A 25,723-nucleotide genomic window follows, 5' to 3' on the forward strand; every position below is an offset into this window, starting at 1 on the left:
GGAAATTCTAGGTAGGAGTCAAGCAGTGTTCCCTCTAAGCTGCAGTAGCCAAATCGCTTGCTCACAACTTTAATGCCAGTAGCACACAAAGTAGAATTTTTGCTCACAGGACTCCACAGTCAAGGGGGAGCAATGGAGTCAAGCCCCTGTCTAGGCTGGCCCTCTGCATCTCATTCTGAGACCTACCTAGAAACAGATCCCTGTTTGACAAAAAGAAGAAGGAAAATTAGCTGCTTCCTGAATTGACACACTGAATGCATCTACCAAACATCTACTGTAAATTGTGTGCGGGTGTGTGTGGGGGGGGAATGTTAAGGGACACCAGAAACATTATAGTTAAGCAAACACATACCTTTGCTAACTTTGGTTTTTGAGCGTAATTATTTAAGTTCAGTTTAGCCACATTTAAAAAGGGACCATCAGGATTTGTGAGCAGAGAGGCCTGAAGAAGGAAAAACAATACAGAACTGCATTAAACACTTGCTTGAAAATTACCATTAGGAGAAAAACCTCTAAAGCTGCAATCACACGTACAATTAGACCCGACATAGGTGCGAATGCTGGGTGGATTTAAAGGGCGTGATCAGACAACAACATCTGGGAAGCGCCACGCAGCCATCGGCAACCCATTCTGCTCTGCCGCAGAAGCGGAGTTAAAAGACACCAGGGAAACTCTGGTAGTAAATGGGTTGCAACGGGCCATGGATGGACTTTCGCTCCATGGATGGTCTGATTGCTCCAGCGTGCTCTCATAGCGTCAGGATGTCTGATCAGGCCATCCCGACTCCGTGCCGTTGTTTTTCCCCCCTTTGCAGTATGCGCATATTGCAAACTCCATAGGGAGCCCTCAGTGCGGAGGTGCGATTCATCAATCCCTTGTTTAAGTGCATGGGAAAAAACTGCACAAAAAACACGACTCACCCGCAGTGGCATCTGATCACACACTGATGGGCTGCACCTGCAGCTTCAAAGGGAGGTGTGATCATGCAACAGCGGGTCAAATTCCTTTGGAGGAAATAGCCTCACTCCCCCCCACACACCTGTTTTTTTCTGGCCCGTGTGACCGCACCTAAGAAACAAATATCTGAACAAAGACTGCAATCTATAATGGGGATTCACTTAGATCTCAATGATCACTGGGTTCCAGAAAGGCACACATAAATCTTCATATACTCAGCAGAGATTTTAGGTATCTTTTCTCAAAACACCGGACCAATGAAGTTGCTTCTGTTAGTCATGAAGCTATCAGAAGCTACTTCCATTCTGGTGCATAGTAGCTGTCACTTAAAAAAAATGCTTTAAAGACTGTATCATCACTAAAACAGACAAAGAGTGTTGAGAGTTAATCTAATGTGCTTTACAGTAATACTGCACAGGACTGCTGCACTATTGGCAGCTTAATTTTACCTAATGAAAACTGATCCCTCAAGGAATTGTTTATCTGGCTGGTTATTTAGAATTTTGCTAGTGGATTCGGCTCCTATTACTTTCAGATTAAGATTCTGTCTTTCCCCCCCTAGTATTTGGAAGTATCAAGAGTAAATAATTCCCATTCTTTGGGGGGAGGAATCAAAGGACTTACTTAAGTCTTGCATTTGGTGGTATTGAAAAATCCCCATATGCTGAATATCTATGGAAAATTATTTTTACCTATCCAAGGAGGCTACTTGGAAATCACAAGTGTCAACCAAGTTCTTATTTATTTATTATTTGTATTTATAGCCTGCCCATCCCGCGAGTGGGCTCAGGGCAGGTAACATCATAAAACATACAATAAATACAATTAAAATTAAACAATTCGAAAATAATAAACATTAAAACACAGTCACACTTCTAACAAATCAGCTGGCTGTGGGGGTTCCCTGGCATATTATTTGGATTGATAGGTGGGTGGGTGGGTGCAGAAACTTAAAATCTCTGATGTTAAAGCATGGTGAAAATCCACTGACAAGCAGTGGCTCCAAGTTAAAAACAAAAATTGAAGGTTTGGTATTTTCCTCCAATGTCACTAGTAAACAAACTATATATGTGGAGAGTTTGGCCTTCTTAGCTTGCCTGGAACTAAGATTGTCCAAGTTGGGCAGGCTATCCTCCTCTATATTTAAATTAGAAGCTTTTATATACAATGCAGATTAAAGAGATTTCAATTAAATGCCTTATGTCATACAGATAATATTCTGAAGTTGCAACTTGTACAATTACACTGCACAAAAATTATGTAGCAAGGTAAAGTACACAATATGGACTAGGCAGATGAAGGGGAAGGAATCAGCTTGCTGGTTTATCGTAAAGAACATACAGAAAACAAATGGAGACCATGTGATGAACAGTACAAGCAGATTGATGATCGTTCCTGTCCCTCACCGTTCCAAGCCTGACATATCTCCCTGAAGCACTAGTCATTGGACGGGCAGTGTGAGCAGTTCTTGGAGTCCTTATGGCCTGTTCCATAGTGCCTGGTCGTCCACCTTGTGTGCTGGGTCGCACAAATCCTGTAATGGGTCTCCCTGTCTGAGTCACTGGCCTGAAATCATACAGATTCAACTATGTTAGTGCTGAACTGACGTGCTCTACTGATATAACAAAGAAAGCATATGTGCCCAAACCTGGAAATTTAAAATAAAGACATCTGCTTGTTTTCATGTGTGTGCACCTGAATATATCAGTATTCAGTTTTTGTAATCAACACCCTTGGGGGGATTGAATAAAAATAAGCATGCAATTAAACAGCTTTGGTCCTAGGGCACGGTGCCCCCTCATGCTTATCTCTGGCCACCACAGAGGCTTTCCTCTGCTGTAGCGCTCACTTCCTCTGCCTCTAGGACTTCATTGTACGCAAGAGCTCCTTGAAAAACACTGATCTTGAGTGAAAGCCTCCACAGAGGCCAGAGGGAAGCTCGAGGGGAACAATATCATAGGATCCAAGCCAGTGTATTTTAGGTTTATCTGGAGAAATGACTTATAACACCCTTCATACTGCCTAACATTTCTTCTGCATTATTTAAATGTTTGTGGGTTTAAAAAAATTAGCTTATTTCTTTCTATTCAGACACTTCCAGTGCAATCCTAAAGACACTTTCCTGGAGTAAGCCCCATTGAATAACATGGGACTTACTTGGAGGTACTTACTTCCAGGTAGACCAGCCTATGATGTTCTCCCTGCTCCAGAGAGAGCTAGAGTTTCTACCATATGTGTTTGCAATGCAGCAAAATTATAGTTTATCTAATGGACACACAACTAAAAAAAGATCACCCAACCCAAAAAGGAGCCGATCGTTTTATTCATTTAAAAGCACATTCTGTATTTAAATGATACCGCAAAGTGGCTTACAGTTTAATAAAATATGAACCATAAAAGACATCATAGCAACCAGCGGAATAAAATCTAGAATAACTCAGAATCCAACCAACAGCCAAATAACTTCTTCCTCCTCCACCTCAATCCAAAAGAGGGTAGTTTGGATTGTAGGAAGCACCCAAGGGCAGGATACATCAGGGGTAAAAAACCAGCAGGGGGACAATCCAACCCAAAAGGAAGTGTGAAGAGTAGAACGGAGAAATAATAAGTCATCTTAGAGACTTCTCATTGGATAGCATTTACCAGTTAAGCCCAACAAGTGACCAGAATACAACAAATACACTTCTGAACAAGTTAAGTGAATTGAGTACCTAACAGCTTGGCTGGGACCTCCAGCCTGACTGGTTCCAGGGAGCTTCAATGAAGTACCAGGACCTACACAATAAACAAAGGTGTCATTAATATTTTAAAGCTCAATCATATCTCCATTCTCCCTCTCCATTCACCATTTTTCTTTTGTTGCCTTCTCCACTAAAAAGAAGGCAAGGCTCAAGCCACAGGATATAAATACAAATGGGAACCCCTGGCATCTGAAGAGGTTATCTCAAACAATGCATATATTGCAACTGGATTATCGTGTTTGCACATGTAAAGTCATTCACTATTGATAAAATGTTTTTTGGACATATGGGAATTTAAACGTAAATAAAATGAAGACATTAAAACTTGCAAGATGAAACCAAGTTAACAGAACAAAGCTTTGAAAGCAAGTATGTCTAAAACAGACAAATCAGATGAAAATACTTTATAGGGTAATTGACATTCATTGGACAGTGCTCACATCCACGGTTTACCATGTGGGAACAAAGTCACCACGTAAGCAACTGTGAAGAAGTAATTCTGAAATCCTGGGGAGGGGCTTGTAGTCTGAAGGACCTGGTATTAAGCCAAACCCAAATGTTCTTCCTTTTTTTGCTAGATACAAAACATTCTGAGATTTGTGGCCCCTATACACATTGTGCTTACGTGCAACTTGCGCAATAGCATTTTCATCAAGCATCATCTCAGCAATGCCTTCCTGATCCACATCGATTTCATCCACATAAACCATTTCTGTTAAAGCTCTTATTTTCAAGCACCAAGCGGCCTAGATCAGAGATGAAAGAAAGGACCAATGTTAACATTCGGTAGCTAGAAATGTACATAAGCGCAATATAGCATAGCATCAGTGGGCTTTAATATTTTTCTTTGATTTTATATATGAGACTATAGATTAATCTGTAATCGTGCAGGAGTAGGGAGAGGGGATAAAACTGTGGGACAGTGAATGGAAACCGACTGCATTCTCACTTGCAGCACAAGTCCAAAAAGCCAGAAAGAACCACCTTAGAAACATAATGCTGGAAGAGACCTCAAGGGTCATCTAGTTCAACCCCCTGCACAGCGCAGGAAATTCACAACTACAGTGGCCCCTGCTCGATGCCCAGAGGAAGGCAACCCCCCCCCCAGGATCACTGGGCCAATCTGGCCTGGAGGAAAATTCCTTCCTGATCCCAAAATGAGGATTGGCATTATTCTGGGCATGTAAAGAAAGGGCCACAAAAGCAGAGCACTGGTTCATCCCTTCCTGCCCTCCCTCTCATAATCTTTCCAAATCCACAGAATCTGCATTGCTGTCAGATGGCCATCAAGCCTCTCCTTAAAAACTTCCAAAGAAGGAGAGTCCACCACCTCCCAAGGAAGCCTGTTTCACTGAGGAACCACCCTCCCAGAAAGTTCTTCCAAATGTTTAGCTGAAAACTTTTTAAATTTAATTTCAATCCATTGGTTCTGGTCCAACCTTCTTGGACAACAGAAAACAACTCTCCTCCATCCTCTACATGACAACCCTTCAAATACCGGATGATGGCTATCATATCACTGCACAGTCATCTCCTGTCCAAGCTAAACATAGACAGATCCTTCAATCTTCCCTCATTGGATAATCTCCAGACCCTCACTGTCTTCGTTGACCTCCTTCAGACCAACACGGCTGCCCACCTGGATCTATCTCCTCTGGACGTTACAGCTTGTCAACATTCTTCTTAAACTGCAGTGCACAAAACTGAACACAATACTCCAAGTGAGGTCTAACCAGAGGAGAGTAAAGTGATACCATCATTTGTGTGATCTGGACAGGGTACTTCTGTTGATGCAACTCAAAATCGCATTTGCCTTTTTTAGCACCGCATCACACTGCTGGCTCATGTTCAGTGTATGGTCTACTAAGGACCCTAGATCCCTTTTGTAAGTACTACTACCAAAACAAGTCTCCCCCATCCTATAATTACGCTTTTGATTTTTCCTACCTACATGCAGAACTTTAGATTTATCTCTGTTGAAATTCATTTTATTAGTTTTAGCCCAGTTTTCCAGGATGTCAAGATCACCCCGTACGTTCTCTGTCTTCTACTGTATTTGCTACCCCTCCCAATTTAGTATCATCTGCAAATTTAATGAGCATCTCCTCTATTCCTTCATCCAAGTCATTTATAAAGATGTTGAACAACACAGGGCCCAGGACAGATCCCTTACAGACTCCGCTTGTTATTCCTCCCCAAAAGGACCATCAACAAGTACTCTTTAGGTAGAGTCTGAGACCCAGTTACAAATCCAATTTACAGCAATAGGACCCAAAACACATTTTACCAACTTCTCAACAAGAACATCATTTGGAACCTTATCAAAAACCTTACTGAAATCAAGACAAACTATGTTCACAGCATTCCCCTAATCCAACAAAGTAGTAACTCTCTCAAAAAAGGAGATAAGGTTAATCTGACATGACTTGCTCTTGAGGAACCCATGCTAGCTCTTAGTAATCACATCCATTATTTCTAGATGCTCAGGAACTGACTGTGTGATGATTTGTTCTAAAACCTTTCCAAGTATAGATGTCAAACTGATGGATAGGTAGTAACCTGAATTCTCCTTTTTCCCCTTCTTGAAGATGGGGCCAACATTTGCCCACCTATAATCATCTGGACAGAGGCTCCAAAAATGTACCAGCAAGTTCCTTTAGTACCCTTGGATGCAATTCATCTGGCCCCGAGGACTTAATTTCATTTAAAGAAACTAGGTATATACCGCCCCCATTTCTGAAAAGACTCCATGGGTAACAACTAGCGAAATATGGCTCCCACTTCCCCTGTGACCCTCTTCCCCCAGAAGCCCCCTTTAATGCCTAAAAAGGGAATGTTGGATGTTGCAGGTCTGGTATGGACAAACAGCTATGCAGATAATCTCTACTAAAAGTAAAGAATCTTAAAAATATCAGCACTGATTTAGGGGATTCTGTTAACAGGATATTTGACTTCTAAATGTATTACTTAATCATACTTGGCATTATAGTACATACAGAGCATCACACATACACTGATTTGCTTCAAAAACAATAAATACTTTTGATACATATGGTTTCCTTCCATTTCCCCCTTTTAAAGCTCATGTACAAAATTCTGTAAATGCTTAGTTCAACACTATTTTTAAAAAAGAAAAAAAAGGAGAGGGTGTGTGTAAGCTTTCTGAAAGGGAAAATTCTTGAGGAAAACTCAGATGCAGGTACAGATCTGCCTAACACAAGTTAAAAATCTTGATTCTTCAAAGGTAGAGCAGGTTAAAAAAATCAATGAAAAAAAAATATCCAAAACCACATAGCAATACTTTCAGAAGTCTATTATCATTTGCAACAGGCTCTGAAAAAGGTATACACAGACATCAGTGAATTGCACTAACTAAATATCTACAGTGTTCAGCAGAGATGAATCAGGTTATCAAATGAAAGCCTCAATCTTCCTTGTAATGGATAAAAAAATCTTGGACAACAAGGCCTGCAGGTTCATGTGTTCCCCTGATCATTTATTAAGAATGTAGGAAGCTTACAGAAGTCAAGGGATAGAGCTACAATGATAAAACAGAGCTGTTAAACTAATGAGAGACCCTTTTCAAAACACAGAACAGACTACCATATTCTTTTGAATAAAGACTGGGATTTTATTCACCACTGACTAAAATGCACTACCAAGTAAGTATTTCAAACCAAAAATAAAATGAAAAGCCCAACTGTCTTCAATAAAAGGATAGTTAGCAAAAAGCTACCGCAGTAGTGGCCTTTCTGTTCCTTCAAAGTACAGTATAGCTTAATAAAGAAACAGTTTAATGCACTTCAACTGTCTAACTCTTACACAGACTACAGCCTCTCAAAAATATTTCACAGATTCATCCCCAGAGGGCCGAGACATCCATGAACAACTATGAGAGAAAGCAGTGTACTTTAAGGCAGGAAGACAAAGTTATATAAGCAACTATTTATCAGCCAGTTTTAAATAACCTACAATAAAAGATGCTTGTAAAATCTGAATCTAAGGCAAATATGTGCCTGCATAGGAAAGGCGCAGAGTAGATGTGTGGCACACTGTACACATTTTGCAATCAGTAAATAAGTCTCTGGCTATCCCAAAGCAAATTAAAATAAAATTTAAAAAAGGCAGAGAGCCAGAAGAGGATGTAGGACCAACATAATACAGTCACTCTAACCGAAGGAGAATAGTAATTTTGAGGGAAGTTCTAACTCAGGGTCCAGCATTCAAAGGCCATTTCCACATAGGTTACCTGCGTTGGGTTCAATGCTGTTGGGGAGTGGGGTTTTCCTGCTTCCCACAGCATTATGGGAGACTTTTAAAAAGGGGGGGGAGGAAAAAGTGTTACATGTATTGTTATAACACTGTATTGATATAACAATATTCTATTGCTTTTTAAAAGATGAAAAAGCCCAAGTGACCCAGGGAGTAGCCACTCCTGGGGGACTGGGGCAGGCAAACTACAGAGAAACCTGCTATACAACGGGGCCATGGCAATTTATGGTCCCATTACATCCAGGTTAGATTACTGTTGCAGCCGGATTAGCCAAGTTTGGCCTGAGCTTGTCAGGGCTTGGGAGCTCAGCAGGGCTAGCCACAGTCAGTACTTAGATGGGAGACAACCAAGGAAGACTGGAGTTACTCACTGAAGGAAGGCACCGGCAAACCACATTGGCTCATCTCACGCCTGGAATGCCCCATGGAAGAGGGTGCCATGCAGAGTTCCCTCTAAGCTGAGTTAGTGTGAGCTAGCTTACAGTTTTTTAGCCCCCAGCTCACCTATTTTTGTCTTAGCTCAGGAAGGATGGCTCCAGAGCAAACTAATTTATGCAGTAGCCAAATCGCTCGCTCACAACTTTAATGCCAGCATTTCACGAAGTAGAATTTTTGCTCACAAGACTCCACAGCTTAGAGGGAACATTGGTGCCATGAATCAGTTGTGACTCAACAGCACCTTCTCTTCCATTCTTGACACCTTACAGTCTCCATTTCCCTTCTTTGTTCAGTTTTTCTTTCCTTCCTCCAACCCATCCACTCACTTCTTTGTCTAATCCATCGCCAGCGTTGGAATGAAGCTACAGCGGCCATGGATGCACAACAGCCCATTTCCAAGGCTGAGGTGATCACCCCCCCCTCTTAAAAATTAACTATCTCTTTGATTCAGCCAGCTACCCTCCTCCCAGCAGATTTAAGTAGTCAGAAAGGCAATGGGTATACACGCAGGTGGTAGAGACCTCAAATCTCCAAAGAGCCTGTCCACATCCTCAGACGGAATAAACTGGAAAGTATCCCAAACAACTCTGGCACCATCTGACCCTGACACTGTTAATGCAGAGTCCAAGTTGGAACAGATACAAGAGATCTGCATACTGAGCAAAATGGTCACACTTACTTTTCCACTTAATAATTTTTTGGTTTTCACTCTGTCCCTTCCAAATTTGTAGTGGCACCTTGCCATTTGAGCAGATATCATTCTTTACTAATACGTGAGTCACTAAGTATAAAGGCAAACATAGAACCTAAACCAGAAGCTCCAGAAGGAGCAATGTAGGCTTGGGGTGAGAGACAACAGGAAAAAGGTAGTTTCCTTGTGCTTGGACTGTTTTAGTGTGAACAGTGTGAATTACACACATAACAGCAGGTGCTTGACAAAAGACATAAGGGAACCATGACTGAGCAGATTACAGACATTGCACCAGCCTGAAAAATACAGCTTTGCCAGACTTCAGTACAACCATTCTGCCATGAAAGGCCACACTGCTTGTACAAGCCATATTTTACCATGATATATTTGATGATATATGGAGAAGAACCTACCATCTATAGCAAGTAGGTATCAGAAATACAACATAGCTATGCAGAAGCCAGATTCACACACCAGCCACTCCTATCTTGAAAATCATGACAGAGGAGTAACCATGATGTTTGTTGCAGCAAATGATATATTTGATGATATATGGAGAAGAACCTACCATCTATAGCAAGTAGGTATCAGAAATACAACATAGCTATGCAGAAGCCAGATTCACACACCAGCCACTCCTATCTTGAAAATCATGACAGAGGGGTAACCATGATGTTTGTTGCAGCAAAAACAAGCAAGTGTGGTGGCACCTGAAAGACTACCAAAAAAAAAATCCAAACATTTCTTACTCATCACAGGTCTCAACTATCTTAGCAAAAACTGGGACTCCCCACTCAGAACAGGTATCAACTGGCTTAGTATAAATAGTAAAATGGTCCCTGTATTTTTCTTGATTGGATCTCAATTTTACATAATTACATGTCACTCTATACTTCCTGCATTTCATGGGCCCTCGATGGTGCTGTTTTGTTTTTCATAACCTTCCTTTAAAAGACTGCATAGCAAGGAGCTGCTCAGAGCTTCTGAAGAAGTGGCCACTAATCTACGAAGGCTTATACTGGAATAAAACTTTGTTAGCCTTTAAGCTGCCACAAGACTCCTGTATTTATTTATTTATTAAATTAGATTTACTAGGCCGGCCTTCCCTACAAGTAGGGCTCAGGGTGGCTTACCACAAATACTATACAATCTCAATACAACTACGTTTAAATGATCTAATAAATAACAGTACGTAAAAACAATATATGTACAATATATAAGATGGTGGAGAAATCCTAACTCCCCAGGCTCCTTGGGGGAGGGGTTACAGGGAATGGGGAGTTATATGAGAATGCCAAAAGAAGTCCCGTCGCTGTCCTCAACCAAAAGCCCAGCAGAACATCTCTGCCTTACATGCCCTGTGGAAAGATAACAACTCCGACAGGGCATGGATGTCTTCTGACAGAGCATTCCACCAGGCATGTCGAGGACAGGCGGACTTCTCTCGGGTCAGGGACCACCAGCAAGTTCTTATTTCCTGAGTGTAATGTTCTTCCAGGGCATAGCCTATGTTAAAGAATCAGACACAGTGTATCCCTTCTCTGCACTATGTACAGTGACCAAAACACAATGGTACCCTATTATATCAGGGTTAAAGTAAATGATATGCAGGGGTCATTTCCTGCAGGAGCACACAGGAGCGGAGCTCCGGCAGTAAAGAGCCCAGGGGGCGGGCACATGCAACAAGCCCCACCCCCTGCTCCCAGCAGCCCTCAGCAAGAAGCCGCGAAGTCCAGGTAAGTTGCAGAGCCCTCCCCCCCGCCCCCCCGGTCCAAAACAGTCCAGTGGCACCTTTAAGACCAATGCCCCCCCCATAGCTAGCAATCCAAAACAGTCCAGTGGCACCTTTAAGACCAAGTTTTATTCAGGTACAAGCTCTCCCTCCTCTGTGAGGGCAGATCTGCGCGTTCCCACCCCCCCAATAGCTAGCAATCCAAAAGAGTCCAGTGGAGCCTGAGCGGTGGGTGTTGCCTTCTGACACACTTCCAGTGATGTCAGGGGGTGTGGCATATGCAAATAAGTTATGCTAATGAGTTATGCTAATGAGTTATGCTAATGAGCTCCTGCACCTCTTTTTCTACAAAATGACCCCTGATGATATGGTGATCCAAGATGGATATAGACGCTTTTGAAAGAAACACTGGCTTCTACTAACCACCAGAGCACTTGAATCTGCTGGCTCCAACCCAGTAATTCTGTCATAGACACAAACTGATGTACTTTTGAAAAGTTATAGCCAAGGAAAAGGAATGAGGATGCTGCCTGTCATAACAGTGTGTGTTGACACACATCTAATTGTGACTGAAGGGAATGGTCCTCCATGCTAGGCATAAACTGGCAGCATAAATTGGACTGAAGTGCCTTGCATCATGTCAAATGTAATAAAGACGTTAAAAGTGATTTTGATACAAAAACATTTTTTTAATGCAAAAGATAGAAGCAAAGCCATGTGTTGTTGAATGGGCCCTTTCCAAATTCTACGAAGCATGCTCTGTATCATATTACTATAAGAACCAATGGACAGGGAAATAAAAGTACTATAAAACCTAGAACTGATTTTCTCTGCAGAGGCACCTATAGTTTGTGCCCACAATTGTGATGAGAAGGTACTGATAAACTACTGATGAGAATTGTCTAACATTCAAATCCTAGACTACAGGATCAGTAAAATCACAAGGGGGTGGGTAAATTTATTCCTAGTCTTAAACTGTCTCCCCTGATTTTTGAAATGCACCCTGATAGGACAGAATCAAATACTGTTAAACATGAGCCAGTATCAGAAGAAATACCTAGTTTTACCAGAAGCATGCTTTTAGTCACTGTGGAACTACAAACCACCAGATAGGTTGAATATATGTGATATACAGAACAGTTCTCTCATGAGGACGGCTCTGTTTAAAATTTTAACAGAACTGGTCCTGTTGGTTAAGTTTATATTCTAAGCACAAATTGAGAACTGTTGGTGTATAATAATTTTGTGAATAGGTAAAGGTAAAGGTTTCCCTTGCTCGAAAGCCAGCCGAATCCGACTCTAGGGTTGCGGTGCTCATCTCCGTTTCCAAGCCAAAGACCCAGTGCTGTCCAAAGACATTTCTGTGGTCATGTGGCTGGCATGACTAAACGCCGAGGTGCATGGAACGCCGCTGTTACGTTCCCACCGAAGCGGTGCCTATTTATCTACTTGCAATTTCTTGCTTTCGAACTGCTAGGTTGGCCGGAGCTGAAACCAGAGACGGGAGCTCACTCCGTCATGCGGTACTTGGGTCTCGAACTGCTGAACTACCGACCTTCCAGCCTGCAGTTCAGCATCTTAACCACTTGAGCCACCACAGCTCCTAATTTTGTGAATACATTCTGTGAAATCTGGTTCCAAATACTGCATGGAGCTCCAGTTAGTTTTGAGAGCCTCCAGATTCTGTACAAGTTGAGAACTGTTGGTCTGCAATAATTCTATGAATATATTCTGTGAAATTTGGTTCCAAGTGCTACACACAGCTGCTTTGATCTCAGAGAAGGATAGACTGAAATGTGGGCATACCTGGGAAATGTGTACCACTGTGCACCTGCACAGGAAATTTCCGCCTTATATCAGCAACATCATTTGTCATGGGAGGTCTATGGACACTTTTTCTATGTAATCTGAGGGTATAGTGTAATATCCATACATATGTATTGTGTCATGTTCAAGAGCCATTATTGTTGTGAAGTAGTGCCTGAGAGCATATTAGCATTATAAGCATTAACTGTTGGGTTGTGACCACCAACCTCAATACAGAATTATAGCATTAGCGTAAAATAGAAATAATATGCAACAGACTATTGCTTAATAAATTTGATTTTATTTTAGTACAGAATACATTAATATTGTTATGGTTTTTCCTTAGCGTTTTCTTTCTTTTTATATTCTAAACTCTGTCAGAATTCTGCAGTTAACAAAAAGTTGTTGTTCTACTTTATGTTTGTCCATTCTGCTGTTTTCTTGTTTTACATATTTTTTGCTCTCCAGCTTTTGCTCTAGCTTTGGACTTCATGATGTCTAGTGGCACTCTCCTTGTCTGAACTATGGGCGGAAGACACATTTGGAGGATCCTGATGCACAGCTGCCTGTAGCTGGTTCAGGAAGTAGTGGCAGCCTTGGTTTATAGGGCAAACTTTCTTGTATTAATGAGACTTCTTGACTGAACTTCAGTGGGGTGAATCCTACAAAAGCCTTCTGAGTGTGCACCAGTCCTGTGCAAGTGTAAATGCTAAAATTACTCCTTGCTGTTTGCGTGAGTGAAATAATTCTGTGTGTGTGTGTGTGTGTGTGTGAAGTGCTGTCAAATAACTTCTGACTTATGGTGACCCTATGAATTAACATTCTCCAAAATGTCCCATCGTTAGCAGCCATTCTCAGGTTTTGCAAACTGAGGGCTGTGGCTTCTTTCATTGAGTCCATCCATCTCATGTTGGGCCTTCCTCTTCTCCTGCTGCCTTCAACTTTTCCTAGTATTATTGTCTTTTCTAGTGACTCTTGTCTTCTCATAATGTGACCAAAGTACAATAATCTCGGTTTATCCATTTTAGCTTCTAGAAGAGTGTTCAGGCTTGATTTGGTCTAGAATAATGCTCCCTCTAAATTGTGGAGTCTTGTGAGCAAATATTCTACTTTGTGAGCTACTGGCATTAAAGTTGTGAGCGAGCAATTTGGTTGCTGCATAAATCAGTTTGCTCTGGAGCCATCCTTCCTGAGCTAAGACAAAAATGTGAGGCTAAAGAACTGTGAGCTAGCTCACACTAACTCAGTTTAGAGGGAACACTGGTCTAGAACTCACTTATTTGTCTTTTTGGCAGTCCACAGAATCCGTAAAACACTCCACCAACATCACATTTCAAAGGAATCTACTTTCTATCAGCTTTCTTGATTGACTGACTTTCACACCCATATATAATAATGGGGAATACTATGGCATGAAATAGTTTGATCTTGGTCACCAGCGACACATCCTTACATTGAAGAATCTTTTCTAGCTCCTTCATGGTTGCCCTGCCCAGTTTTAGCCTCCTCCTGATTTCTTAGTTGCAGTCTCCCTTTTGGTTGATGGTGGAGCCAAGGAATAGAAAACCTTGAACAATTTCAATGTTGTTTTTTTGAATAAATTTTATTGGTTTTATACTCTAATTCCTACTTCCTAAGGGAAAAGGGTAAGTGGAACGGACTATTTCTAACTTAGGACAAGATCTGATGTTGAGTTACTCACACAGCTGCTTTGATCTCAGAGGATAAACTGAAATGTGGGCATACCTGGGAAATGTGTACCACTGTGCACCTGCACAGGAAATTTCCGTCTTATATCAGCAACATCATTTGCCATGGGAGGTCTATGGACACTTTTTCTATATAATCTGAGGGTGTAGTGTAATATCCATACATATGTATTGTGTCATGTTCAAGAGCCATTATTGTTGTGAAGTAGTGCCTGGGAGCATATTAGCATTATAAGCATTAATTGTTGGGTTGTGACCACCAACCTCAATACAGAATTATAGCATTAGCGTAAAATAGAAATAATATGCAACAGACTATTGCTTAATAAATTTGATTTTATTTTAGTACAGAATACATTAATATTGTTATGGTTTTTCCTTAGCGTTTTCTTTCTTTTTATATTCTAAACTCTGTCAGAATTCTGCAGTTAACAAAAAGTTGTTGTTCTACTTTATGTTTGTCCATTTTAAAACATTGTGTCTCATTGTTCTCTTAGAGAATTTAATATAGATTTCGCCCGGTAGTTTGTTTTTTCTTATAAAGTCAGGATATGTGCGATATGCCAAGTCCATATCGTTTTGGAGATCCTCTTGTTTTAAAACCAACATTGCTGCAATCGCTCCACTTAATGTTGTTTTTAAATCTTTTCCCTGCTGTTCAGGAACTCCTTGAAAACGTAGAACATGCATAGATTTTTCCAGTTGAAGTAGAAGTTGATTTTTATCAGTGTTTCTTTCTTTTTTAACTTCTTCCAGTTCTTGTTTCAACTTTCTCGATCCCTTTGTCTGTCTTGGCTCTTTTTTCCATGTGGGCAAGTTGCTTTCGAACAGAATCCAGCTTGGTGTTGATAGTTGACATCTGCTCCAGCAGAGGACGCAATGCTGCGGCCAGCATATTGGGGAAGTCTGCAGCCGCTTCCTGTGTCTGGGTGGGAGTTGTTGGTACAGTACTTCCTGGGGGAAGTTTCTTCTCCGTCGCCATTCTCCTCCCTCTCCCAGACATGTTTACAAAGAAGAAAATTTTTCTTTTTATAGTAAAGTTTCTCTGAATTCGGCGCTTCTTGGCTTAAAATGCGGCTTTCAAGCTCAGCAGAAGTCTTGTATGGTTAGTTTCATTCTTTCTCTCTTTTCTATAGCGCTTAGAAACCGTTCTGTTTCAAGAGGGGGAGTGGAACTCCGACCCTTATCCACCCGTCACTCCTTCCCTCAATGAACTGGCAGACTGAGACTTCTTCGCATATATAGAGGTCTGATTAACTCATTGTTTAGGTGTATTCGATTGTTGCAAGAGGCTTATTTTCGCTTATTTTCTTGTCCGCTCATCTGGCGGTCGGCTCTGAGTGCCATACTGGCTTTGGGGCCTCAGGACCTCTCGGGGACAGGCAAGCCTTGATTCCTCGTCTATCGCCTTGGGAGGGGCTTATCCCGGCTCCCCAGGCTGGGGGTCTCGTACAGTGACTCTGAGGGGGTCTGGAACCAGCCATGACCCCTCCCGATCGCCTCGGCACGTCTCCATCAGATGTTTGATGAGATGCGTCCAAGAGCAAGCCGCCATAAATCGGAAAACCTACAATTTCAATATCTTCATTGTTAGCCTTGAAGTTGTGTAATTCTGTCATTTTGTCTTCTTGATGTTCAGCTGTAATCCTGCTTTGGCACTTTCTGCTTGAACCTTCATCAGTAGTAGCTTCAAGTCTTCACTGTTTTCTGCCAATAATGTCATGTCATCAGCACCATACCTCAAATTGTTATTGTTCCTTGTACCTCTTTTCACTCCACCTTCATCTAAATCTAATCCATCTTTCCTTATGATATGTTCCGCATACAGATTGAAGAGATAGGGAGATAAAATGCATCCTTATCTGACAACTTTGCTAACCATTCTGTTTCTCCATATTCTGTCTGAACAGTGGCCTCTTGTCTGGAGTATACATTGCATATCAAAACAATCAGATGCTGTGGCACACCTGTTTCCTTTAAAGCCAACCATAGCTTTTCATGATCCACAGAGACAAAAGCTTTGCTGTAATCTAGGAATCACAAGCTGATTTTCTTCTGAAATTCTCTCGTATGCTCCAGTAACCAATGTAAATTTGCAATATGATCTCTAGTGCCTCTTCCTTTTCTTAATCCATCTTGAGCATCTGGCATTTCTTGTTCCATATATGATAACAGTCTTTGCTATAATATTTTGAGCATCATTTTACTTATGCGAGAAATTAATGCAATGGTCTGATAGTTGCTACAGTCTTTGACATCTCTCTTTTTCAAAACTGGGATGTAAACTGAGCCTTTCCAGTCTGTGGGCCATTGTTGTTTTCCATATTTGTTGGCACAATCTTGTTAGGATTTTGATCGACTCAGTTTCTGTGGCTTGGAAGAATAACTCTATTTATATTCCATCTACTCCTGGTGACTGGTTTCTCCCAAGTGCTCTCAGTGTAGCTCTCACTTCACGTTCTAAAACTGTAGGGTCTTCTTCAAAAAGTTCTTCTTGGAAGAAATCTGTCATCCTTTTGTCTCTTTAGTACAGTTCTTTATTGTATTGTTCCCATGTTCTCAATATTTTGTCCTGTTCAGTTAATGTATTTCCGTGCTGATCTTTCAGCATGCCTATGATTTAAATTTCCCTTTGATTTCTCAGATCTTGTGGAACATTTTATTTATTTATTTATTTTTGGGATTTTTATTCCGGCCTCCCCAAACGGGCTCAGGGTGGATCACAACAAATCAAGTCAAAGACTCGTTACAATAAAATTACATTAAAATCATAAAAAACATTAAACAATAAAATGGGTAGCAGCAATTTCTCTTGTTCTCTTCTGTTTCTTTACACTTGCATTTGCCTCTATGTGTGAATCACTGGAATATTGCATTGTGTATACCTCCTATCTTTTCCATGGCCTGGCCTGGATAGACCAGGCAAGCCAGATCTTGTCAGATCTCAGAAGCTAAGCAACATCGACCCTGGTTAGTATTTGGATGGGAGACCACCAAGGAATACCAGGGTAACCGTGCACAGCAGGAAATAGCAACCCACCTTTGAACACCTCTTGCCCTGAAAACCCTACAGGGTCGCCATAAGTCAGCTGTGACTTGATGGCAACAATTCCCCCCACCCCCAATATGAACAAGACATGAAGTATTTCTTCTGATATGTGAACCATATGTTCCCTTGTCCCACATGGGCTAAGTGAAAAGTTATAAGTGCTATGTGTGGTTGCAGCCTTTGTGCTACTACTTTAGCACAATTCCACTAGCACTAAATACATTTTCCTTTCCACTTACACATTGTTAGATCCAACCCTGTAAACTGCATTTGTAAAAAAAATGAACAGGGAAAGCAACCAATTCTTTGAACAGAAGACATAGGACAAGGAATAACTAAGTATTTGTTTCAACAGAGCCAGCCCATTACTAGTCACTAACAATTTCTTTGGAGGATAAATTCAAGGGATAGGCCAGATCCAAATTTGATTAACAGGAAACAAAAACCCCATACGGTATCTGATCTTGTTTCTTCCTGAGAATGACGAGAAATATACTCTGTAGATGCAGATTTCCTTTTGATGAGAATTTTAAAGGTGGACAGGGAATGTGCACTGCAAAAATATACAGTAACAACATGGAAGACAGAAAAAGAAAAAGCCATAAGCCTGAGGCAGGAGGAGAAGTAGCAAAAGTTAAAGCCAGTGCTGGAGGAAATACCTCCGGAAATGAGGAGCAAGCAATGAACTGCAGACCTATTGGTGCTGCTGCTGCCCCCTTAACTCTCTCATCCTTGGTAAACCTCAGGCACGTCTTGGATCTGGAGACAGCATGACCCACAGGCTGTACAGAAGCAAAAACAAACTGCTGTGACTGGTTATACCAGCTCCCAACCAAGAGCCTGCAGAACATTGCTCTTGAACAGCAGCAGTTCAGACAGTCACACGCAGTGCAAATAGCTGCTGCAAAGCTAGTAGGCAATTATCTTGCCTCTTTGCAACAGTGCAAAGTATGAGTATCACAGTTCCAGTCTCTGTTGGATGAGCTGTACACCAGATTTAGAATTTTTCTTATCGCTCACAGGCTTGCTAGAGGAAGCAGAAAGGTATCTAGCTATAAGCAGATTAAAACATTAAGTTTTTAAATATACATTTCTACAACAAAAATAAGTTACTTGTTTACTCAAGACAAATACAACATTAATATACAATCAGGGGCTGTGGCTGAGTGAACAGAGCATCTGCTTTGTATGCAGAAGGTACCAAATTCAATCTCTGGCATCTCCAGTGAAAAGTATCAGGTTGTAGGTGAAAGCCCCTGAGACCTCTAAGAGCTGCTGTCAGTCAGAATATACAACACTGATCTTGACAAACCAATGGTCTAGCTCAGTGTAAGGCAATTTCATATGAACATCAACGGCATGTTTCTACAGCACAATCACACAAATAATCTATTTTTTCTTCCTAGATATTTTTTAAAAGTCATTTTACCTGAAATACGGAGAACTCTGAATCTGATTCCTGTAAAGTATAACAAAGGAGAGGTATAAACATATCGCAGGTACAGCTGCAGCCACATTGACAAGCTGCTTAACCACATTTGATTTCGACTCTTGTATTGTTACAGTCCCTTAAAGCTGAGTTGTACCATTTACAATATATTAAACATTAGTGCTATTAGCAATTATTGCTAGATGGAATCTCCATGCCCAGAAGCGACATATTGCTAAACATCAAACGCTGGGGCAAAACAACATATTGCCTTCATACCCTGCCTATATGCTTCCTGGAGGCATCTGACTGCCCTCTGTTGGAAACAGAATACGACGTCTCATTTGATTCATCGTCTCATTTGAAAGCATCCCATACATATTAGGAAAAGAAAAACTAACAGTGCAACTCTAGACTCTGAAGGTTCAAAAACAAAAAGGAAGAAGCATGCCCAAAAGCATTTGTAAACTTCTGCCTGGCAGAAGATGGCAATCCTAAAGCCTTTATTCATACCATCTGGTGGGAATTCAGTAGCTAGTACACAATCAACAACTACCCAGTCCATCTGCTTTTAGGATTAACTGACCCATCTTTAAAGTATTACAGTAACAGAGATTTTCTGAGGGTAAGTTTTTTGCAAGTTAATGTTTGCAGGGCAAGGACACAAAACAGATTGCATTTTAGTGTGGTTGTTGCGCACTTATCTGCAATCAACATTTCACCTAAAGATACTGTGATGTGATAATACTGTGATGTATTTAGTCTCTGAAATACAAAGTATTGTGTTTCTCCCACTGAGATTTCTGCAAAATGACTTATTCTACAGCATATAAAAGACCAAATAACATTCAGTTCAGTTTTTATTATGGTCCACAGGCCATTCAGAAGCAAAAAAAAATTGACACTTTTATAAAATTAATTACCTACGTAAAATCTCAGCGTACATCATTCATCCTAAAATAACTTACAGATTAAGGGTTAGTATCCAAGAAGATTATACACAGGACTTAACTCAGTCCGTATTTTCATTACAGGGAACAGAAACTCAGCCACAGTTACAGCAATTCTTTGGTCGACTCCTGCCAGTAAAATTTTGAGGGTCTTCTGTTCAGAAAACAGGGTTTTTTAATCAACAAAGACAGGTTCTAATAAATCCAAGGGTGTCTGTGCATGCTTCAGCAGCACATGTACGAAAAATGGAACGACCAAATAAAATTAGGTTTAGCACATGAGGAAGAAGGATAATCAAATTAATTTTAAAATCTTTTAATTGGCCATCCATCATTTATGGGTATGTGTGGGGGATTTGGGGGGGGGGATTCAGCTGAAGATGCTTCCTTAGAAATAAAGGTAATAATAATGCTTTGCAGCTATACAAGATACTGAACATACTCTCTGAAGGATTTCACAGGTATCACCTTTACAACAACCTTTGAAGCAGGAGTGAGTCAACTGGCTGAGAGCAAGAGGTATGCTTAAGGCTTAGTAGCAGGTTCATGCATAGGCAAGAGTGGAACTGGGGACACGCCGATTTGTAGCTAAGTCACTAAAGTCACTTGAGTAAAGTGCAGCCCTATGAAGAGTTACGCCAGTCTACTGCCATTGATTTCAATGGACTTACACTGGAGTAAGTCTTCATAGGATTGCACTGTAAACTACACCCTCTCTCAGGGTTGAATTGAGAGAAAAATGGTCATTTTTTTACATTTCTCTCCTGGAAATATATTGGGAAGATTTCTCTAACCCCCTTCTCCACATCCCAGTGTTTTACCCTTGATCCTTTCTCTACAGAAACGTAAGTTTACCTCAACAAGCTAATCATGTATTTACATAGAAGTTTATAAAACAGGATCTTGATTAACCCGGAAAAACAAATAGTAATAACACACCTCGACAGTGGTTCACAACTATTTTTCCTCTCTGTACATCACTAAACTACAGTTCGTTTCCTGCCTTCAAACTGACATATGGAACACAAAGGACAATAATCAGATTAACCAACTAAGCGGGAGGATCAACCAAGAGAGCACCACAGAAACACGTTCCTGCTAGGTCATGCTACTGTGACAAACACACAGAAGAAAATACAATTTCTAAAAACATGGCTGACAGTATTTCTGATTTTGTTTTACCCTCAAATAAGTATAGATCTAGCATCAGGTTATGAATATTACATGTATGTATTGTTTGTTTTATACTTTTATTTATTTACAAAATGTATATCCTGCTTTTCTGCCCTCATCAAGGCCACCAAGCCAGCTAACAGATTATAATAAAAACACATCTTAAAAACCATTAAAACCAAACAAAAGCACATTATTCAAACAATTAAAACAAAATTGGTATGCAACATACAATGCGATACAATGCATATACATAAAAGCAACAATTAAGAGCAAGGCTGCAAGGATGGCTCACTGAGGGAATGCCAGATGAAACAAAAAAAAAAGTCTTAATCTGCTGGTGGAAGATGGCAACAGAAGGGGACAATTCCAGAACTGTCATGCCATGACTGAGAAGACCATCTCCCAGGTTGCCAAATGGCAGTCACCAAATGGCTGCTGCAGGAGAAGGAGCCAGCCACAAAATGATTGCCACAGCTTAACTTCAGTAACACAGCATAGATCCTTGTGCTGCAGCAGTAGGTGCTGTCAAAGCAACATTTAAAAAAAAATTGCACAGCCAATCAAATCTCCAATAGCCCATCAGAAGCCTTGCTGGACAAAAACACTTGGCGGGCACCAGAAAAGGTGTTAGTGGGTGCCATGGTGCCCACAGGGGATCCTGGTCTACGCATTACATACAGAAATTATCTTTTTAAACTTTTGGTAAAATAATCCACTCAGCAACCAGATCTCAAGATCTATAGTACAATATCAGAAGGGTACGTATTTTTGGATTAATATTTTGAAATCGATACTATTAAATGCATAGCTGTTTAAAAATCAACACATTCTTTCAGACGTGAGGAGACTGGCTCAGTCCACTTTGGAATAGAAAATGTTTAAGCTCTTGATATATCAGATAAATAGGTAAGATTAAAGTCTAGGAGGGGTGAGTCATGTACGCTTAAAGCTCCTTGGGGGAAGGATAGGTTGAAATTGGCTAAACAGATTTAAACTGTGGAACAATGCTACTTAAAACAAATACACAAGTGGTGGTAATGTTTAAGAATAATACATTAAAAGACTCTTCAAATTTTCTCTCAGGCATGGAAAACTTTATTTAGGATGGTATATATTTAAAATATTTATGCCTGGTGTTATCTGCACAGATTCAAGGCAGCTAGCAGAACAGCAAAAGCTGCAAGGGCACAAACATTGTAAGAGTTCAGCAACATTACAACCAAAACGCCATTAAAAACACACAGTTAAAAACAGTTCACCCTCTACCAAATGCCCTCTGTAACAAAAACAGTCCCGCACGCCTTCCTGAATGCAGGAAGTGAAGGCACCCAATACACTTGGGTTGCCAACCCTGGGTTGGGAAATTCCTGGAGATGTAGGAATGGAACCTGGCAAAGATAGGGTTTGGGGAGCGGAGATACCTCTGTTGGGTATAACGTTATACAGTTCATCCTCTGAAGTAGCCATTTTCTCCAGAATAACTGATCTCTGTCATCTGGAAATGAGCAGTGATTCCAGGGATCTCCAGGCCCCACCTCAATGTTGGCAAGCCTACGACACACTCACTCCGGTAGGTCATTCCCAGAGACAAGGAGCATCTTCAGAGAATGTCCATGACCTAAGTGTTACCAAACAAAGAATCCCAGGTGAGGGTACCACTAGGAGAAGGCTGTCTGAGAACTGTAACTAGCAAATGGGAGTATATTGGGAGATGTGGTTTGAGAGGTGTCGCAGGTGAGGGTTTGTCTAAGGTGGGCATCCCCTCCCAGGAGCCCTCTAGTCCCATGCGCCCTCTTTCACCCTTCAGTCCTGGAGCAGGCAAGGGCCTCATCTAGCTACCGCTACTCTGGTCTGGTAATTCCAATGGGGCAGGGCAGAGTTCTTCCCCTCCATTCCAAACAGAACCCCTCCACGGGCTGAGGGCATTGCCAGGTGAACAGTCAAGCTTGTGGCATGAGGACCTAGACGGATTAAAACAACCCTTTTTTTATTAAACAAAGGTGGGTAGTAACCAAACAGATGGGGGGGGGGACCTGGGAACAACAATACTTTTTCAGCCAACAGAGCAAAATTAACACATAAAGCAGCCGGCAAGAAAGCAATCAAGTTTCCTAACACAGCTGCCTCACTGATCCTGTGTACCTGGCCTTTCCTGGATCTAACCCACCCTCCTTGGCTGAGGGAGTCTCTTCTGCTGGCAGCAGCCTCTCTGCCACAAAGCTTCTGGGGAAAGGACACCTTCCCTCTTCAGGAGGGCCTTACATTGGCTGCGGTCACACACACTAAATAATATACTTTCAATCCACTTTTAATGCACTTTCTAACTGGATTTTGCCAGTTCACACATAGTGCACTGAAAGTGGATTGAAAGTGGATTATTTAGTGTGTGTGACCTCAGCCATTATTTCTCTCCATGCCCAGCCATTTTGGTGGTGACTGGCCTTCCCTTTCCCTCCAATTTTACTCCAGTTCTATCACAAAGCTCAGAGGGGGCCTGGGAAATGTAGGTCTGTTGAGAACTTTACAGAAAGCCTCAGCAGCTTCCTTGAGGCCTATAGACCGCTTAATCTTTAGCCTTAGGCCTAGGATCATGACAAGAGGTGCAAGGGCCCCATGCTGTGAAGGCTTTAAATTGGACCAGTGCTTTAAATTGGACCTGGACCAGACAGGCAAGCAATGGCGCTGACACAGCACTAGCATTATAAGTTCCAAGCATCTGACCCCAGATAAGAGTCTCACAACCACGTTAGAGGCATCTTCAAAAGAAGCTCTATTGGCCATGTGTTACAGCAGTCCAATCTGGGGGTTACAGTAGTATGGATTAGCATGACAATGTCTAAAAAAGCAGTCTAATTTACAAACCAGATGTAACTGAAAGAAGGCACAGATTAATCCTGCATGAAATCTATTTTATTGTTCCTTAAAACAAGGAGGATCACTTTCTTACAAAAAAAAATCTTAAGAGAGGCTGTGATATGCTATGTATATTCTTCATCTTCAAGGAACTGCTGGAAAACTTGAGGAGTTGAGGTAGGGAAACACAGACAACATGGCTCCCAGCCAGGTGATCCAGATGCAATCTCTTTCAGGTGTATACAGCCAATTTCCCTAGAAGTAGTTGGTACCCCTGCCTCAGCAACTGAGATCAACAGTCACTGGGGTGTTGGAACTTCTCTCCCAAGCCAAAGCTGAACTCCAATCGCTCCTTGTTCTTCAGCATGACGACTTTGTGGCAACGGTCAGGATGACACCCAGGGATCAGCGAAAAGTACCTGTCAGCCTTACAAGGGGCTTGTAAAGTATTAGTCACAGGAAAGAACAGCAAAATGTATATTTGGGTCAATGACTTCATCATACTGCTCTCTCCTTAGGGAGATTTATCTGTCCCTTTCTGTTGCTGTCTTTGGCAATCAGGTGAAGACTTCTTTGTTTGTTTTGGCATTCCCTCAGTGATTCCTCCTTTGTGAACAATTGTTTTAATTGTTTTTTTATGTCTTTATATGTATTTTAGTTCTGTTTTTAATTGTTTTAAATATATGTGGTTTTTTTGGGGGGAAGTTGGTTTTAAATGGTCTTAAATGTGATTCTATTATGTATGTTTTAAAATAACTTTTGTAAATAAATAAAAATGAATACCCACCACTCCAGTTTAAATAATCTTCTACACTGTTAGTAAATCCTCAACTGTTCGCCTTCTCCCACGCCATTATAGGTCTCCCCCCAAAAAAAAGGTCAAACGCAGATCTTTCCCAAAATGTGCTAGATACTTTTAAATCCAGCATCACAACCTATTAACTATTATGCATCCAATCGGCTTTTCATCTACTTGTGCAATTATCCTACAGAGGTCATGAACAAACACAACTTTGTTGTGATGTCTTAAATGCAACCAATTATTCTTCCCCATTCACAACATTTGCAGATTCCTAGGCGGCGGCAGCTATGCAAAACTATGTATAAAGCCATGCCAAACTAGGAAAATTGCGGTCACAGCGGAAATCTAGTGTGTTAACAGTCTGTGCAAATGTTCTGTCACGCAAAAGCCTCTCCGTCGTTTGTATGCAGACAGGCACTCACACTACAACCCTGAGCAGAGACACGGGAATCTCTGTGCATAAGGCTGGACTGCCACTGACTTCTGTGAGGTCCGACCCCGCTCCGGCAAAGTCTTGACTCCTTCCACGCCCGCACATCCTTCCCCCCCACCAACCGCCCCCCTCTCTCCCCCGGTATTCCAATCCCGCTCCCCGAGCCTCCTCATTACCTGGTCGCCCGGTTGTTTCTCCAGTAACTGGGAGCAGAGATCCGAGCACTGATGGAACTTCCTCCGCCTGAAGTAACTCCAGGCGTGGAGCAGGGGGTCCATTTCTATCCCCATCGGCGCAACAGACTGCGGCCGAGACACACGGAACCTCGACTTCTCTTCTTCCTTCGCGAGGCCCGGCCTGCAAGCTTCCCTTTGCCAAGCAACACGACAGCAAAGGTCCTCGCGCGGGCATAGGCGGCTAAGCAACTGCCTGAGAGAAAAGCAAAGATCTGCAGCCAGACTTCACCGAGTGCTCACTTGTTCGGCCCCTACGCTTTAAGCACGGAGAAGGTGCTGGCTGGCGGCGGAGGAAGACCCAAAGACAGTGTAATATCCAGAGAGGCACATGGCTTCATTACATTGCAGAAAATAATAATAACGAAAAGAGCCTGAATTGGAGCAGAAGAGTGGCTTTTTCCATCCACGGTCTGCGTGCGTAACTAAACTCTGACGGTTGGTATGCTCA

At 41.6% G+C, this 25,723-nt stretch overlaps 1 protein-coding gene across 1 annotated transcript in view; it reads right to left on the minus strand.

The window, feature by feature from the left end:
• TTC8 (tetratricopeptide repeat domain 8) overlaps window positions 1–25,381 on the minus strand; it is a 70,058-nt gene extending 44,677 nt beyond the window's left edge. Inside the window, exons 1-6 of the mRNA XM_015426598.1 lie at window positions 25,216–25,381; window positions 18,826–18,855; window positions 4,325–4,445; window positions 3,670–3,733; window positions 2,365–2,524; window positions 353–442 (exon numbers count right to left, since the gene is read on the minus strand). Of these exons, the coding sequence (XP_015282084.1) occupies window positions 353–442; window positions 2,365–2,524; window positions 3,670–3,733; window positions 4,325–4,445; window positions 18,826–18,855; window positions 25,216–25,329 (579 nt within the window). The 5' untranslated portion in view covers window positions 25,330–25,381. The remainder of the gene's footprint in view (window positions 1–352; window positions 443–2,364; window positions 2,525–3,669; window positions 3,734–4,324; window positions 4,446–18,825; window positions 18,856–25,215) is intronic.
• Window positions 25,382–25,723: the final 342 nt, after the last annotated feature.

The sequence above is a fragment of the Gekko japonicus genome, unplaced genomic scaffold, assembly GCF_001447785.1.
Source record: "Gekko japonicus isolate JY-2015 unplaced genomic scaffold, Gekko_japonicus_V1.1 scaffold198, whole genome shotgun sequence".
In the NCBI taxonomy this organism is placed as follows: Eukaryota; Metazoa; Chordata; class Lepidosauria; order Squamata; family Gekkonidae; genus Gekko; species Gekko japonicus.